The following is a 14,933-nucleotide window of genomic DNA, read 5'->3' on the forward strand; positions in this document are numbered from 1 at the left end:
AATGGTATCAAGTATCCCAAATGGTATTGAATATTAATATTTTTCAAGGTATCTTATCGAATATCGGTATGTAGCGCACATACACCAAAATGGTATTGAATATCCACAATGGTATCAATATATTTTAAAAGTATGTAGATGACTACACTAAAATGAACTATTCGTTTCTATGGCCAACTTTCTTTTATAGAAATAAATCTATTGGCTTACAGAAAATATGGCTTGAATAAAATTGGTAACACTTCGTTCAATTCTCACTGTTAGCTAGTTGCTTATTAGCATGTGTGTTATTAAGGTATAGCACTTTTAATGTAGAAATGTTGCCAAAAAGTACATTCTAGTTATGGTTTTTCTGAAAAATTGTAGTGAAGCAACTATTCTGACTGCAAACCTGCGCACGTAGTGCACGTACACCATGTAGGAATCAAGGGGGCTCTCTGTGCGATCCAAACTATCCTTTGACTACTTAAAAAGAAACGTGCTTAAATTGAGCAAGTGTGCGCTTGTGGACACTCTTTTAATTCAAGGCAGCTTTAATTAAGTTTGTCCACAAGCTGAGCTTTTACACACCACTAATAGCAGTGGGTGTTCAGCGTTTCGACCAATAACACACCGGGAGCGCCTCGACCCTGCCAGAAGTCTGAGACCAAACAAAAGAGCTTCTGTATGGGAGAAAAAGAGCAGCATGCAGTCATGTAAACCAACACACAAACACACATACACGTGCTCACACACACTTGTACAGCTATCTTTATGGGGACTTCACTTAGACGCACTGAATTCTATACTGTACAGACTGTATATTCTATCCTCTACCTCAATCCAACCCTCTCAAGAAATCTGGCATTATAATTTACTGGTATCGCTATACTTGTGGAGACATTTGGTCTACAGTAATAAAGGTAAACACACACACACGTGCACACACACCCCAATCCTTCACAAACCCACACACTCATATCCCCCAACAACACACACACACACACACACACACACAAACCTACTCAAACACAAACTCCCACAAACCCACACACTCACAAACACACACTCACAAACAAAAACACATACACACACAAAAACCCACAAATAAACACACACACAAATTCACACACTCACAGACTGACACACACAAACACATGCACACACACTCACAGACAAACACAAACAAACAGGCACACAGCCTCACACAAAACACACACTCACGAACAAACACACACACACTTAAACCCAAACACTCACATGCTAAAACACAAACATGCACACGTGCATGCACACACAAACTCACACTTACAGGCGCAAACACTTACAAACACACACAAGCACACACACACACCCTCACAAACACACACACAGACTTACACACAAACACACACTCACGAACAAACACATACACACACAAACCCACACACTTACAAACACACACACACACGCATACTCTTACATACAAACAAACACACAGATTGTCACACTCACAAATAAACACACATAAACCCACACACTCACAAACACCCTCACAACATAAACACACACACACACACACACACACACACACACAAACACACAAACCTACTCAAACACAAACTCACACAAACCCACACACTCACAAACACACACTCACAAACAAAAACACATACACACACAAAAACCCACAAATAAACACACACACAAATTCACACACTCACAGACTGACACACACAAACACATGCACACACACTCACAGACAAACACAAAAAAACACGCACACACCCTCACACAAAACACACACTCAAGAACAAACACACACACACTTAAACCCAAACACTCACATGCTAAAACACAAACATGCACACGTGCATGCACACACAAACACTCACACTTACAGGCGCAAACACTTACAAACACACACAAGCACATGCACACACCCTCACAAACACACACACAGACTTACACACAAACACACACTCACGAACAAACACACACACACTTAAACCCAAACACTCACATGCTAAAACACAAACATGCACACGTGCATGCACACACAAACACTCACACTTACAGGCGCAAACACTTAAAAACACACACAAGCACATGCACACACCCTCACAAACACACACACAGACTTACACACAAACACACACTCACGAACAAACACATATACACTTAAACCCAAACACTCACATGCTAAAACACAAACATGCACACGTGCATGCACACACAAACACTCACACTTACAGGCGCAAACACTTACAAACACACACAAGCACACACACACACCCTCACAAACACACACACAGACTTACACACAAACACACACTCACGAACAAACACATACACACACAAACCCACACACTTACAAACACACACACACACGCATACTCTTACATACAAACAAACACACAGATTGTCACACTCACAAATAAACACACATAAACCCACACACTCACAAACACCCTCACAACATAAACACACACACACACACACACACACACACACACACACACAAACCTACTCAAACAAAAACTCACACAAACCCACACACTCACAAACACACACTCACAAACAAAAACACATACACACACAAAAACCCACAAATAAACACACACACAAATTCACACACTCACAGACTGACACACACAAACACATGCACACACACTCACAGACAAACACAAACAAACACGCACACAGCCTCACACAAAACACACACTCACGAACAAACACACACACACTTAAACATAAACACTCACATGCTAAAACACAAACATGCACACGTGCATGCACACACAAACACTCACACTTACAGGTGCAAACACTTACAAACACACACAAGCACACACACACACCCTCACAAACACACACACAGACTTACACACAAACACACACTCACGAACAAACACACACACACGCATACTCTTACATACAAACAAACACACAGATTGTCACACTCACAAATAAACACAAATAAACCCACACACTCACAAACACCCTCACAACATAAACACACACACACACACACACACAAACACACACTGCAATATAAATGAGACACTCATACAGACAACAAACATCCATCCATCCACTCATTACAATCAGCCTCACATTCCTGTAAATGATTGATCTGTATTCTGTTTACTCACAGACGGCACATTTCTATTGTCGTTTTGATGTTTCAGTCACTGCTCTTCTCCTCTTGCCTCGGAAAACAAGTTGGAAAAGTAATCTTAATCTAAAAGTAGTCAGATTAGGTTACCTAAAATGACACAAATCTGACAAAAGTATTGTCGCCTATCCAAGTTTTTAGAACAACAGATAATAACTCGACTTCTAGTTGATCATTTGGTATCCGTAGTGTTTTAAATGAAAGGCAAAGGCCTCTAGATTATGCTTATTTTACCTAAATAAAATATGATCATGCCTTAATTTTTACCAATTTAAGTAGGACAGCAAGGTCTGACTTTGCTTAGCCAAAAGTCTTGTCACTGAACAGAAATGATCAACCCAAGCTCATTCTGGAAACGTAGCCCCGCGGACGTTTTTTGGAGACCGCGATTTACGTGGCCGGAGGTACGTAAAGGCTGTGCTTGGTTTTTTTCGAGCGAACACTGCGGGGCAGTGTGGCGCCGCTCCGCCCCTCCTCTTCGCGCTCGCCGGCCAACGGCTTGCCTCCGAGTGGAGGGCTTTCCCGATGCAATCAGTTTGTCCGCCTAGCTCACAGCGTTGCATCAGGCGGAGCGGAGGCCCCGGACGAGGAGGAGGAGGAGGAGCCGGCCGCGGTGGAAGACGACCGGGATCGAGTCCGGGGAACAGCAGGTTCCGGAAATCAGGTAAGACGAAAAACGGAATCCGAAAAATAAGGGCGAGAACGCGGCGGGATCCGAAAACGCGGTCGAAATTGAAGACGAGGGCTTTTGCTTTTTTTTTTTTTCAATCCGGCGGCTTTTCGCGTGAGAACGGCGCGGGCGCGAACGCTGCGCGCTCCCGAGAGGCGCCCGAGACGCGAAAAAGCGCGCACATCGGCCTCTCGCGGATCCGCGAAAATAAAAAACGCTCGAATACGTACCTCCCGGGACGTAAATCGCGGTCCGCAGAAACGTCCGCGGGGCTACGTTTCCACAATGAGCCCGGGTTGGAAATGATGTCCAGTATAGAATATAAAGTCCTGCTGCAGTGGAGACAGAGTGAATATTGTGTCTGACTCCATCATGAGCTTGGAGTGCATCCATACATCTTTGCAATGACTCAAATAAATATAGTCATCTGGAATGCCAAAGAAAGCATTTCTGCAGGACTCCCAGAGTTCATCAAGATTCTTTGGATTCATCTTCAACGCCTCCTCCTTCATCTTACCCCACACATGCTCAATAATGTTCATGTTTGGTGACTGGGCTGGCCAATTCTGGAGCAGCTTGACCTTCTTTGCTTTCAGGAGCTTTGATGTGGATGCTGAAGTATAAGGAGCGCTATCCTGCTGAAGAATTCTCCCTCTCCTGTGGTTTGTAATGTAATGGGCAGCACAAATGTCTTGATACCTCAGGTTGTTGATGTTGCAGATCTCTCGCACGCCCCAATACTGAATGTAACCCCAAACCATGATTTTTCCTTCACCAAACTTGACTGATTCTGTGATAATCTTGGGTCCATGCGGGTTCCAGTACGTCGTACACTATTTGTGATGATTGGGATGCAGCTCAGCAGATGGTTCATCATTATTTGTTGCTCTTACAACTGGGATCGACGACAAGACTTTGGTCAGGTAGTGTATTTATTTAGGGTAAATCTTTGATTCTATACACAATATATCAGTATCAGAATGTGAACATCAAATGTCAATTCTAACACATGCAACCTATTATTATTGTCCAGATTTTGAGCCCTTGCCGTTTCATCACTATAGTCATTCGTGTTAAATGTGTGCCAGGTCAAGTTAAAATGGCTTTTCAAGATCTGGCCATGTGGTGAACACTGCCAGTGAAGAAAAAAAAAATCCGAAAAAAGGCACATCGCTCTCCCGCATCTTTTTAATAAGGGACAAACAGAACCAGATGTCTGAAACAGCGGGTGATCTGGGGCATGTGCTCGTCAAATTATGACAAAATATCTCTGAAATGCGCAGAAATGAGGAATGCTAGTGAGTGTCAGTCAGAGTTTGTATGTGCCTGCTGTATGTGTCTTGTAGTGTATTTATATATAGTTAAAAGTTATACTGTAGTTCCATTTAATTACTATCTATATCAGTCCCTACAGGATTTTCCAGGGACATTTATATATGGGGGAAATAAGTGTTGAACACGTCACCATTTTTCTCAGAAAAATTTTTCTTCGCTGTCGCCACTGCCTCGCATGGTTCAGGATTGGTAGAGCTACGCATCGATGAATTGGCTCTTCAGTGTTTGAACTCTCAGTAATGAATAAATCACACTGAACTGAGCTAAACTGAACTGAACTGAACTTAAACACTAAAACCTGAACCACACTGTTCCAGTTACTGAACCACACTGTTCCAGTTACTATGACCATTTATGTGAAGCTGCTTTGACACAATCTACATTGTAAAAGCGCTATACAAATAAAGCTGAATTGAATTAAAAACATCTTTCTAAAGGTTCTGTTGACTTGCAATTTTCCCCGGATGTTGGTAGCAATCAAAGAAATCCATTTATGCAAAGAAAACAAAACTAATTGGTTTACAAATATAGTTATGCTTAATAAAATGAAATGACGCAGGGAAAAAGTACTGAACACATGAAGAAGGTGAAGTGTATTAAAGCAATGAAGGCCCAGACAGCAGCTGGAATTTCTCGGTAGTTCTTCAGCAACCCTCTGCCCTTCCTCAGTTTAAATGATTATTAGCTGCTTCAGTCTTCAGCGTTATTTGCCTCAATGATTGTGTTTTAAAATACACACAAATCTTGTAAAACCCTTATAGTTTCCTGATCTTCAGAACTATTGGACTCTCCAAATACTGGAGGGACTTTTAAGATTTTACGTGAAGCAAATCTTTTCAAAGTAAAAAAAAAAGATAATCAATTCAATCCCAAATGTGAATTTGTTGCGTTTCCATTAAGTTGTTAGAGTGGCTCAGTGTAGTATTGGTAACCTAGCAACCAACAGCAAACCAGGCAAACATAATGGCGTAATGTGGGTGTAATGTTCACTACATCAGAGTTTTTTTTGCAAATGTGTTTCCATCTGCCATTTTTTCCAAAACAATCTCATCTCATTAGTATTCGAAATTTCGCATTCCCGTCACTTGTTTCTCATGCGTTACTGCAACACCTGCATTTACATACAGTAGGGTGATGGAAAACCGGCTAGTGTTTTATTTCTAACTCAAAGCACTTCTGTACGCTCTGTTAAATGAGTGTGAGATCTGGCTACGTGCCTCACCGAGCGCTTTCCCACAAGACCTTTACTAAACTGTGCACAAAAGTGCGTATCGCTCACTGATGGAGAGGAAGTTGAACGTTTGCTAGTGGGATTTTGCCTGATAAGAGCAGGAGTTGAACATTCGTGTTGCTCTGCTACAGCTGATAATGTGTGTGCTTATGTGCTAACACTAGCACCACTGACATTATCAGCAGACTTACATCTTAACCTTGATGTAGTCACGTTTAATAGATTTAACTTCAAATAAATGTACCATCTTAGCCAATAAGGTAACTGTAATGTCACAGGCTTGAAATAATATACAATGTGTTATTTACACCTTGTGAAATAAATTTTAAAGTTGGTATTAAATTCAAATTTATCCATGCATTTATTTAATTATTTATTATTTATTTATTTATTTATTTATTTATTTATTTATTTATTTATTTATTTATTTATTTATTTAATTCATACATTTTCTGACCATATAATATTTAATCAAAATATTTTAATATTAATGTAATAAAATAATATGTAGTGTGTTATTTATATTTGGTAAAATAAATTATTTATAAGTTGGTATTAAATAAAAATGTATCCATGCATTTTTTAAAATTAATTTATTAATTTCTCAATTTATAAATTTATTTATTTATTTATTAGTTTTTTATTTGTTTGTTTGTTTGTTTATTTAATTTTTTTACTATATAATGTCTTATTAAATTGCAATAATATAAATGTCATAAAATAATATGTAGTGTGTTATTCATATTTGGTGAAATAAATTGTTTCTAAGTTGGTATTAAATTAAAATTTATCCATGCAGTTTTTTTTTATTAATTTATTAATTTCTCTATTAATTAATTATTATTTATTTATTGTTTGTTTGTTTGTTTATTTAATTTTTTACTATATAATGTTTAATCAAAATGCAATAACTGCACCTTCTTTCTTTTTTCGGGCTTTACATTTGAGAGGAACGTCAACATCTCAACATACATATTATAGAGAAAAGTCAGTCTATATTGTATTTGTGTCACACACAAAAAAAAAAGCTCATCAAAACACAATAAATGCGACCATATTCTTACAGCCTTAATATAAAGAAGAACACAGCTGCTGCTACCTCTAGCTAAATCCTTAATGTTTTAAAATTATGTTCATCCTTCAATTATATTATACCAGAATTTAGTCGTTCAAATTATAAATAAATTTTTTCTAATAAAAACAATAATGCATATTAATGTTCGTATTTTGATAGACTGTGAACACATATTTAGGAATGAGTGTAAAAGTTTTATGATCAAATAGTTATCATTCATAGAACTAAAATTATTTAATTCGTAAGTAAAATTCTCACATTTCTACTGGTCTGAAAGCATAAGTCAAGATGAATAAGCTTAACATATGTCACACAACCAGCGATCGCTTTCCAGAGATTGCTGGTCCTCACACGAACTCTCAGGACTTCCGCATTCCCCAGGACTACACATTCATACATGCACTGCTTCCAGACACACACGCCTGCTCAGTCATCTATCCTGATTGCATCACCAGCTGGACCTTGTTCACAGACTGATTCCATTCCATTCATAAGCCACTCATTGACGCTACCAGTTTGCCGAGTCTTGTTTTCCCAGTGTGACATTACGAAGCGTTTCTCCCTGTCTTGTTTATCCGTGTTTAGACCCTAGCTTTGCATTCCTTGTTATCCTGTTTAGCCGCCTGCCTTTAGACCTATTGCCTGTTATATTGACGACGATTCTGGACTGCCTTAACATACCCGTTTGCACCTGATTTGACCATTGCTTGCCTGACTTTGAATAAACTGCATATTGGATCTTACCTCCTGTTGTCTCCTGTCACTCCACCCCAGTCGTGGTAACAATATATTGGTAACACTTTAGGTCACAATTATTGCCATTAACTACTGACTTATGACCTGCTTATTATTAGGATATTAACTGTTCATTAGTAGTTATAAGGTATAATCTTATTCTGCATTCCTGTTCCTACTAAAAACCTAAACCCAACTTCAACCATACTAACTATTAATAAACAGCTCATTTGTAGTTTTTTAAGTTAGTAGTGTTAGTTAATGGTTTGTTAATATCATGAACTGTGATCTAAACTAAAGTGTTACTAATATATTTATCCTTTAGGAGGTAGTTAACTTTTACAGTGGTAAAGCTACAAGACAATAACGCCAATATTTATGCATTAAGTCACAATACAATGGGAACATTACAATACAATACAATGGGAACATTGTATGGGAAATGGCAGAAACTGCAAATGCTTGTAGTTTCTGCCAACTCGACTCTACACCATAACTTTTCAATCCAGACGGACGGGGCAAACATTACTGCATCCAAAATGGTGAAAAGCCTTGGAGTAACGATTGATGACCAACTAAACTTCTCTGACCACATCTCTAGAACTGCTCGATCGTGCAGATTCACACTCTATAACATCAGAAAGATCCGACCCTTCTTATCTGAACATGCAGCTCAACTCCTTGTTCAAGCTCTTGTTCTCTCCAAACTGGATTACTGTAACTCTCTACTAGCTGGGCTTCCAGCTAACTCTATCAAGCCTCTTCAACTGCTCCAGAATGCAGCAGCACGAGTTGTCTTCAATGAACCTAAACGAGCACATGTCACTCCGCTGCTAGTCCGTTTGCACTGGCTGCCAGTTGCTGCTCGCATCAAATTCAAAGCTCTGATGTTTGCCTACAAAGTGACTTCTGGCCTTGCTCCTTCTTATCTGCTCTCGCTTCTGCAGATTTATGTGCCCTCCAGAAACTTGCGTTCTGTGAATGAACGTCGCCTCGTGGTTCCATCCCAAAGAGGGAAAAAATCACTTTCGCGAACGCTCACGCTCAATCTGCCCAGTTGGTGGAATGAACTCCCTAACTGCATCAGAACAGCAGATTCACTCGCTACTTTCAAGAAACGACTAAAAACCCAACTATTTAGTCTCCACTACACTTCCTAATCTGTAATTGCCTCTCTGAATATCACACTAACTGTACAAAAAAATAAATAAATAAATAAATAAAAAATAAAAATAAAAATAAAATAAATAAAATTTTTTTTTTTTTTTAAATAAATAAAAAATACTAATACTACTAATACTTCCCTTCTTAGACTTTACAGACCTGAAACTTGCCTATAGCACTTATTCATTGTTGCTCCTGGTTGTGTAAATTGCTTCCTTGTCCTCATTTGTAAGTCGCTTTGGATAAAAGCGTCTGCTAAATGACTAAATGTAAATGTAAATGTAAGAACAGACAAGTGTACATTTAAAAGTACAGTTTTCCCAAAAATTTAATTTTTCAAACAACTTAATGACCCTCAAGTGATTCCAAACCTTTTTTTTTTTTGTTCTATTCAACACAAAAGAAGACAATCTGAAACTGGTAACCATTGACTTCCATAGTAGGGAAATGAAACACTATGGAAGTCAATGGTTATCAGTTTTTATCCTCACTCGATGTATCTTCTTTTGTGTTTAACAGAAAACAGGAAGGAGTAAAAGGTGATTAAATAATAAGAGGATCTACAGTTTTGAGTGAACTATAACTTTAAGACGTCATAGACACTATATAGACACAGATAGACACCTACCATTACCGCAGCAATGTCTTCAGGGTTGTCGCCATCGAGGTCAAATTTGAAGGTGACCATCTTATCATTGTGAGTCTGTAGCTGACATTCAACCACCCGGTCCACTTTATCAGACAACTGTGGATAACAACACACACACTGTGTGTTAGTCGGGAAATGTATTCATGCATTTAGCTTTGCAAAATTATTTATGCATAATAGCCTAAATAAATATAATTCTCTTTGAGATCTCCATGTGTGTGTGTGTGTATGCGCGACTGTGCATCGGTCATCCTCTGAGCTGATTGTGTTTGACTGTGCGTTTACTGTTTATCTCTTGAGCCCTTTGAACGCTAATCAATGCAAGCCCAAAGGGTCTTTATGAAACAAATGAGCGGGGACATACTGTACCCACACAGAGAACGATCACACGTAAATGCTGAACATCTTGAATTCACATGCGATATCATATTAAGCTAAAACCATCTGCACTGCTCTCTATATATTTGTCTCTATCATCATCTAAAGGGTTTACAGAAGCAGTGGAATGGACTGGTGAGTGGATGCATCATTAATTCCTATTAATTCAATTCAATTTATTCGTATAGCGCTTTTCACAATATTTATCGGTCCAAAGCAGCTTTCAGAAATGGTGGAAATTATTATATTGGAGTCAAAATGTGAGATGTTAAGTTGTTGTGTATATCCTGGGCAGTATAGATCTGAAGGCAAAATTATTATATATTATATGGGTCAATATTATTAGCCCACTTGAGCATAAATATTTTATTCCATTGTCTACAGAACAAACCACTGATCCCCTTCAGAGGGAACCTCAACGTGTGTCTGAGACACTTTGGGAGTACGCTAGACGACCAATCACTCTAAAGAGTAAGAAAACTGGGCAATGAAAACTGGCCCCCGTTGCAAATCCGCTCGCGAAAAGTACACACTCAGGCCCTGTTTACACTGTCTTTGTTTTTAAATGGCATTTTAGAACGACAACGATTTGACATCCACAGTGGCGTGTAGCATTTCTGAGCAGCCCTCCTTCCTCTCTACCTCTGAAAATGCACATCACGTGACCACACAGACACAGCCTTGCGCTCGAGACAGCAGGTCCAGGCAGTCAGAGGGCTGCTTCAATCTTTCACTCACTTGTACTTAGTCATTTTAGTGAACACCTCAGATACTGTTGGCTGGTTCCTGTTGGTTGTACGTCTTTTTTACCGACGCCATTATAACGACACAGATCACTGCCTATTCACGAGTCCCGCAGAAAAAGTGATTGACAGGTGGTAATTATGTGTGTGTCTTGCCTTTATTCATTTACTGTAGGATTTGTTTATGGGTAAAACAAAGACCATGCAGGTCAGGTAGTTTAAACGGTAGGCTACAAATAATAAATTGGTCATTAATTAATTATTCATAATCGAAAATCGAATCGAATCGTGCCTTTAGAATCGAAAATGTAATCGAATCGAGGATTTGGAGGATCGTGACACCCTTAGTATATATATATATATATATATATATATATATATATATATATATATATATATATATATATATATATATATATATATATATATATATATATATAAACAAAAAAAAAATGTTGGTTATTGGACTGATTGGGTAGCTATACTTGTACAGAGAAAATTAGGAACTGTTTAAAATGTTTTAAGACCTACAACACAATATTTCAGTGAATTTAAGATTTTTTAAGGCCTAAAGTTTTGCATTTGAAATGTAAGACTTTTTAAGACCCCCTGGCATCCTCAAACAAAGTTCACATACCCGTAACCCTGCTCTCTAACATGTGATCTCAAATGAATCAATCATTATATTGAGCACTTATTATTGGATGTGTATGTGACGGGATGAAATCGTGAATTTTTCTCACCCCTGTAATGCGCAGGCGGGACCGCGTTCTCCTCCTAAACAGCTTCCCTGCTGTGCGTCTGGCAGCAGCTTTACTGCCTTGCTCCGACTGTCCCTCGTAGCCATCGCTCAAGCCTGACGTCACATCTGAGGCATAGCTGTGGACATAAATATATGACAGATTACAGACAAAAGGGCATCTGCGTAAAACAAACGCTGGAATAGTTCATTTGGCTGTGGCGACCTCTGCAATAGAGACTAAGCCGAAGGAAAATGAATGAAACCAGTAGCCATTGACTTCAATTGCATATTTTATCCTACTATATGGATGTTAATGACTAAAACAGAACCTAAAAAGGAAAACAACTTAAGTTTAAGTAAATGATGAGTCAATTTCAACCCGGGCTCATTGTGGAAACGTAGCCCCGCGGACGTTTCTGCGGACCGCGATTTACGTCCCCAGTAGGTACGTATTCGAGCAGTTTTTGTTTTCGCGGATCCGCGAGAGGCTGCTGTGCGAACTTTTTCGTGTCTCGGGCGCCTCTCGGGAGCGCGCGCCGTTCGCGGCCGCGCCGTTCTCACGAGAAAAGCCGCCGACTCGGCCGCCCTCCTTTTCCTCCTGCTCCTCCTCCTCCTTCCCTAAACCCGAGCGACGGTTTGCAAAAGCCGTCCAGAAAAAAAAAAAAAAAAGCAAAAGCCCTAGTCTTCGATTTCGACCGCGTTTTCGGATCCCACCGCGTTCTCGCCCTTATTTTTAGGATTCCGTTTTTCGTCTTACCTGATTACCGGAACCGCTGTTCCCCGGACTCGTTCCCGGTCGTCGTCCCCGCAGCCGGCTCCTCCTCCTCCTCCGGGACCTCCACTCCGCCGACGCAATGCTGTGAGCTAAGCGGACAAACTGGTTGCACCGGGAAAGCCCTCCACTTGGAGACCAGCCGTCGGCCGGCGAGCGCGAAGAGGAGGGGCGGAGCAGCGCCACACCGCCCCGCAGCGTTCGCTCGAAAAAAACTAAACGCAGCCTTACGTACCTCCGGCCACGTAAATCGCGGTCTCCAGAAACGTCCGCAGGGCTACGTTTCCAGAATGAGCTTGGGTTGGTCAATTTTCATAGTTGAGTGAACTACCCCTTTAAGTTCAACCATTTAAACCATTAAACATTGTCATTCATCTGAAAAATAACAAACAATTTAACACATTTCTGAACACATTTCACTAAGTGTATTACTTCTATAACAGGGAAAGTTTATCTTCTTGTACCTAAGAAGAAAAGACTCCTGGACAGCGAAATGTATTTTTAACTGCACTGTTTTGTGGAAATCCAATACCACGGCCAAAGAAAAAGAACTACTCGTAGTATTTGCATTGGCTTTGTCTTTACTGAAGTTCCACACGCAGTTAGAGGCCGTGTTTGACTTGGGCCCGTAGGGACGCGGAGTCCATTCTGAGCTTGTTTCTGTGAGCTAATTGTGTCTCCCAGGTCTTTTACCAACACAAGCCTCTGTTTTATCCAAACACTGGGCTTCCTACGAGGCCCACAAACCTTTATAGCCAGCCTACCGCTTGGCGATCTTTGGCTCTATTGAAAGATTTCAGGCTGTTGAGGAACGTCAAGTTCTTATGAGCGGAAAACAATGTTGTAATGGCGAGCATTCGTTAGGGACGGTGTCCAAGAGCCCTGTGGTGTATAAACAGTATCCTATAGGACATAAAACGTGTTTTTTTTGTTACGAAAGATGAGAGGAGGGATGAAAACATGAGCCCTACTGAGCACAAAGTCATTAGTACATCATCATTTAGGAGTAAAAAGACATTTGAAGCATTTTAAGGTACAATTATTGCTATTAATAAACCATTATCTATGACTTTTGCCTCAATAAACTGCTAAGCTCATGCTTATTAATAGTATTAAGGTAGCAGTTGGGTTTAGCTAATGTGTAGGATTAGCTATGTGGAATAAGATCATGCAGAATATGTGCTTTATAAGTAACAGACAACAGCTTATTATTAGACATGCTATTAAGCAACTAGTTCATATATATAAATATATATGTGTGTGTGCAAACCTACCAACTGAGAGTGACATTGAGATGAATATGTATATATGAGTGCAAAGTAAGTGTCATAGTAACTTTTAATCTGGATTATAAGGGCTTACTCACACTATGCCATCCGTACCGTGCCCAGGCCCGTTTCCCCGATCGTTTGAGAAGTGTGAGTGTGCTGAATCGGGCTCAAGCACGGTTCACTTGGCCGGACCTGGCCCGTTTGGAAGAGGTGGGCCTGAGCGCAGTTCACTTGGGCTTTGGTGCGGTACACTTGTAGTGTGAGTGCAAAACGCGCCAAAGCCCGAAACTGAAAGCGAGACGTGACTTTTAAGGGGCTGTTTCATATGGATTTATTAATCAATTTTACTGTTCAGTGAACGCAAACTGCCGTAGTTTATTAAATACGCAAACCCCTCACTGCACGACAGCTGCGCCTTCAGCAGACCTCCTCATTCCTGCAGCACGAGAGCTTTATGATTGTTTATGAGCGCCAAAAGTGGCAGATCTATTCGGCGAAATATCTGACTGCGTGTCACAGCATCCCTAAGGACTGTTTGGCGAAATATTTGACTGCATGTCACTGCATAACAAACGATTTAAACGATATAATGAGCAATCTCTGCTGTGCTGAGCGAGAGCGCTCACTGAACAGTGCAGCATCGATGACGTAAGCGTGCCCAGGCCTGATTGTAATGTGAGTGCGGGCCGTCGGGAGACAGGAGGGGGGACAAGTGTGCTTTGCCCCGGTTCGAGGCAACTGTACATAGCGTGAGTACTGCCTAACATTAATTTCCTTTCAAAAGCAGCCCATGTCAAAGTAGGCGGAGCCCTAGACAAGGGCGCCTGCAGGATTTTATTCCAAGGTACGCACAAATCCGGCACCGCCCCGCCCCCTTCCCCAATCATGTCAATAAACACATTATTTAAGGGCATTCATTACCACATCATTCGTTTCCTTTTTAATTTTAATTTAAATTTTTTAAATTGTTGAAATCTAAATGTAATAAAAGCACATCAGCACCAAGGAAAAATCAGGGTAATCTTTAAAATT

General features: G+C 40.1%; 1 protein-coding gene across 4 annotated transcripts in view; it reads right to left on the reverse strand.

Annotated features, from left to right (window-relative positions):
• wnk4a (WNK lysine deficient protein kinase 4a) overlaps positions 1 to 14,933 on the reverse strand; it is a 128,708-nt gene that overhangs the window by 28,854 nt on the left and 84,921 nt on the right. For all 4 annotated transcript variants that reach the window (XR_012387779.1, XR_012387778.1, XM_021480207.3 and 1 more), the window contains exons 11-12: positions 11,860 to 11,995; positions 9,975 to 10,091 (exon numbers count right to left, since the gene is read on the reverse strand). Coding sequence is in view for 2 of the 4 variants with exons in the window: in XM_021480207.3 (XP_021335882.2) it covers positions 9,975 to 10,091; positions 11,860 to 11,995 (253 nt within the window). In the remaining 2 variants the exon portion in view is untranslated. The remainder of the gene's footprint in view (positions 1 to 9,974; positions 10,092 to 11,859; positions 11,996 to 14,933) is intronic.

This window comes from Danio rerio, chromosome 12 (genome assembly GCF_049306965.1).
Source record: "Danio rerio strain Tuebingen ecotype United States chromosome 12, GRCz12tu, whole genome shotgun sequence".
NCBI lineage: Eukaryota > Metazoa > Chordata > Actinopteri > Cypriniformes > Danionidae > Danio > Danio rerio.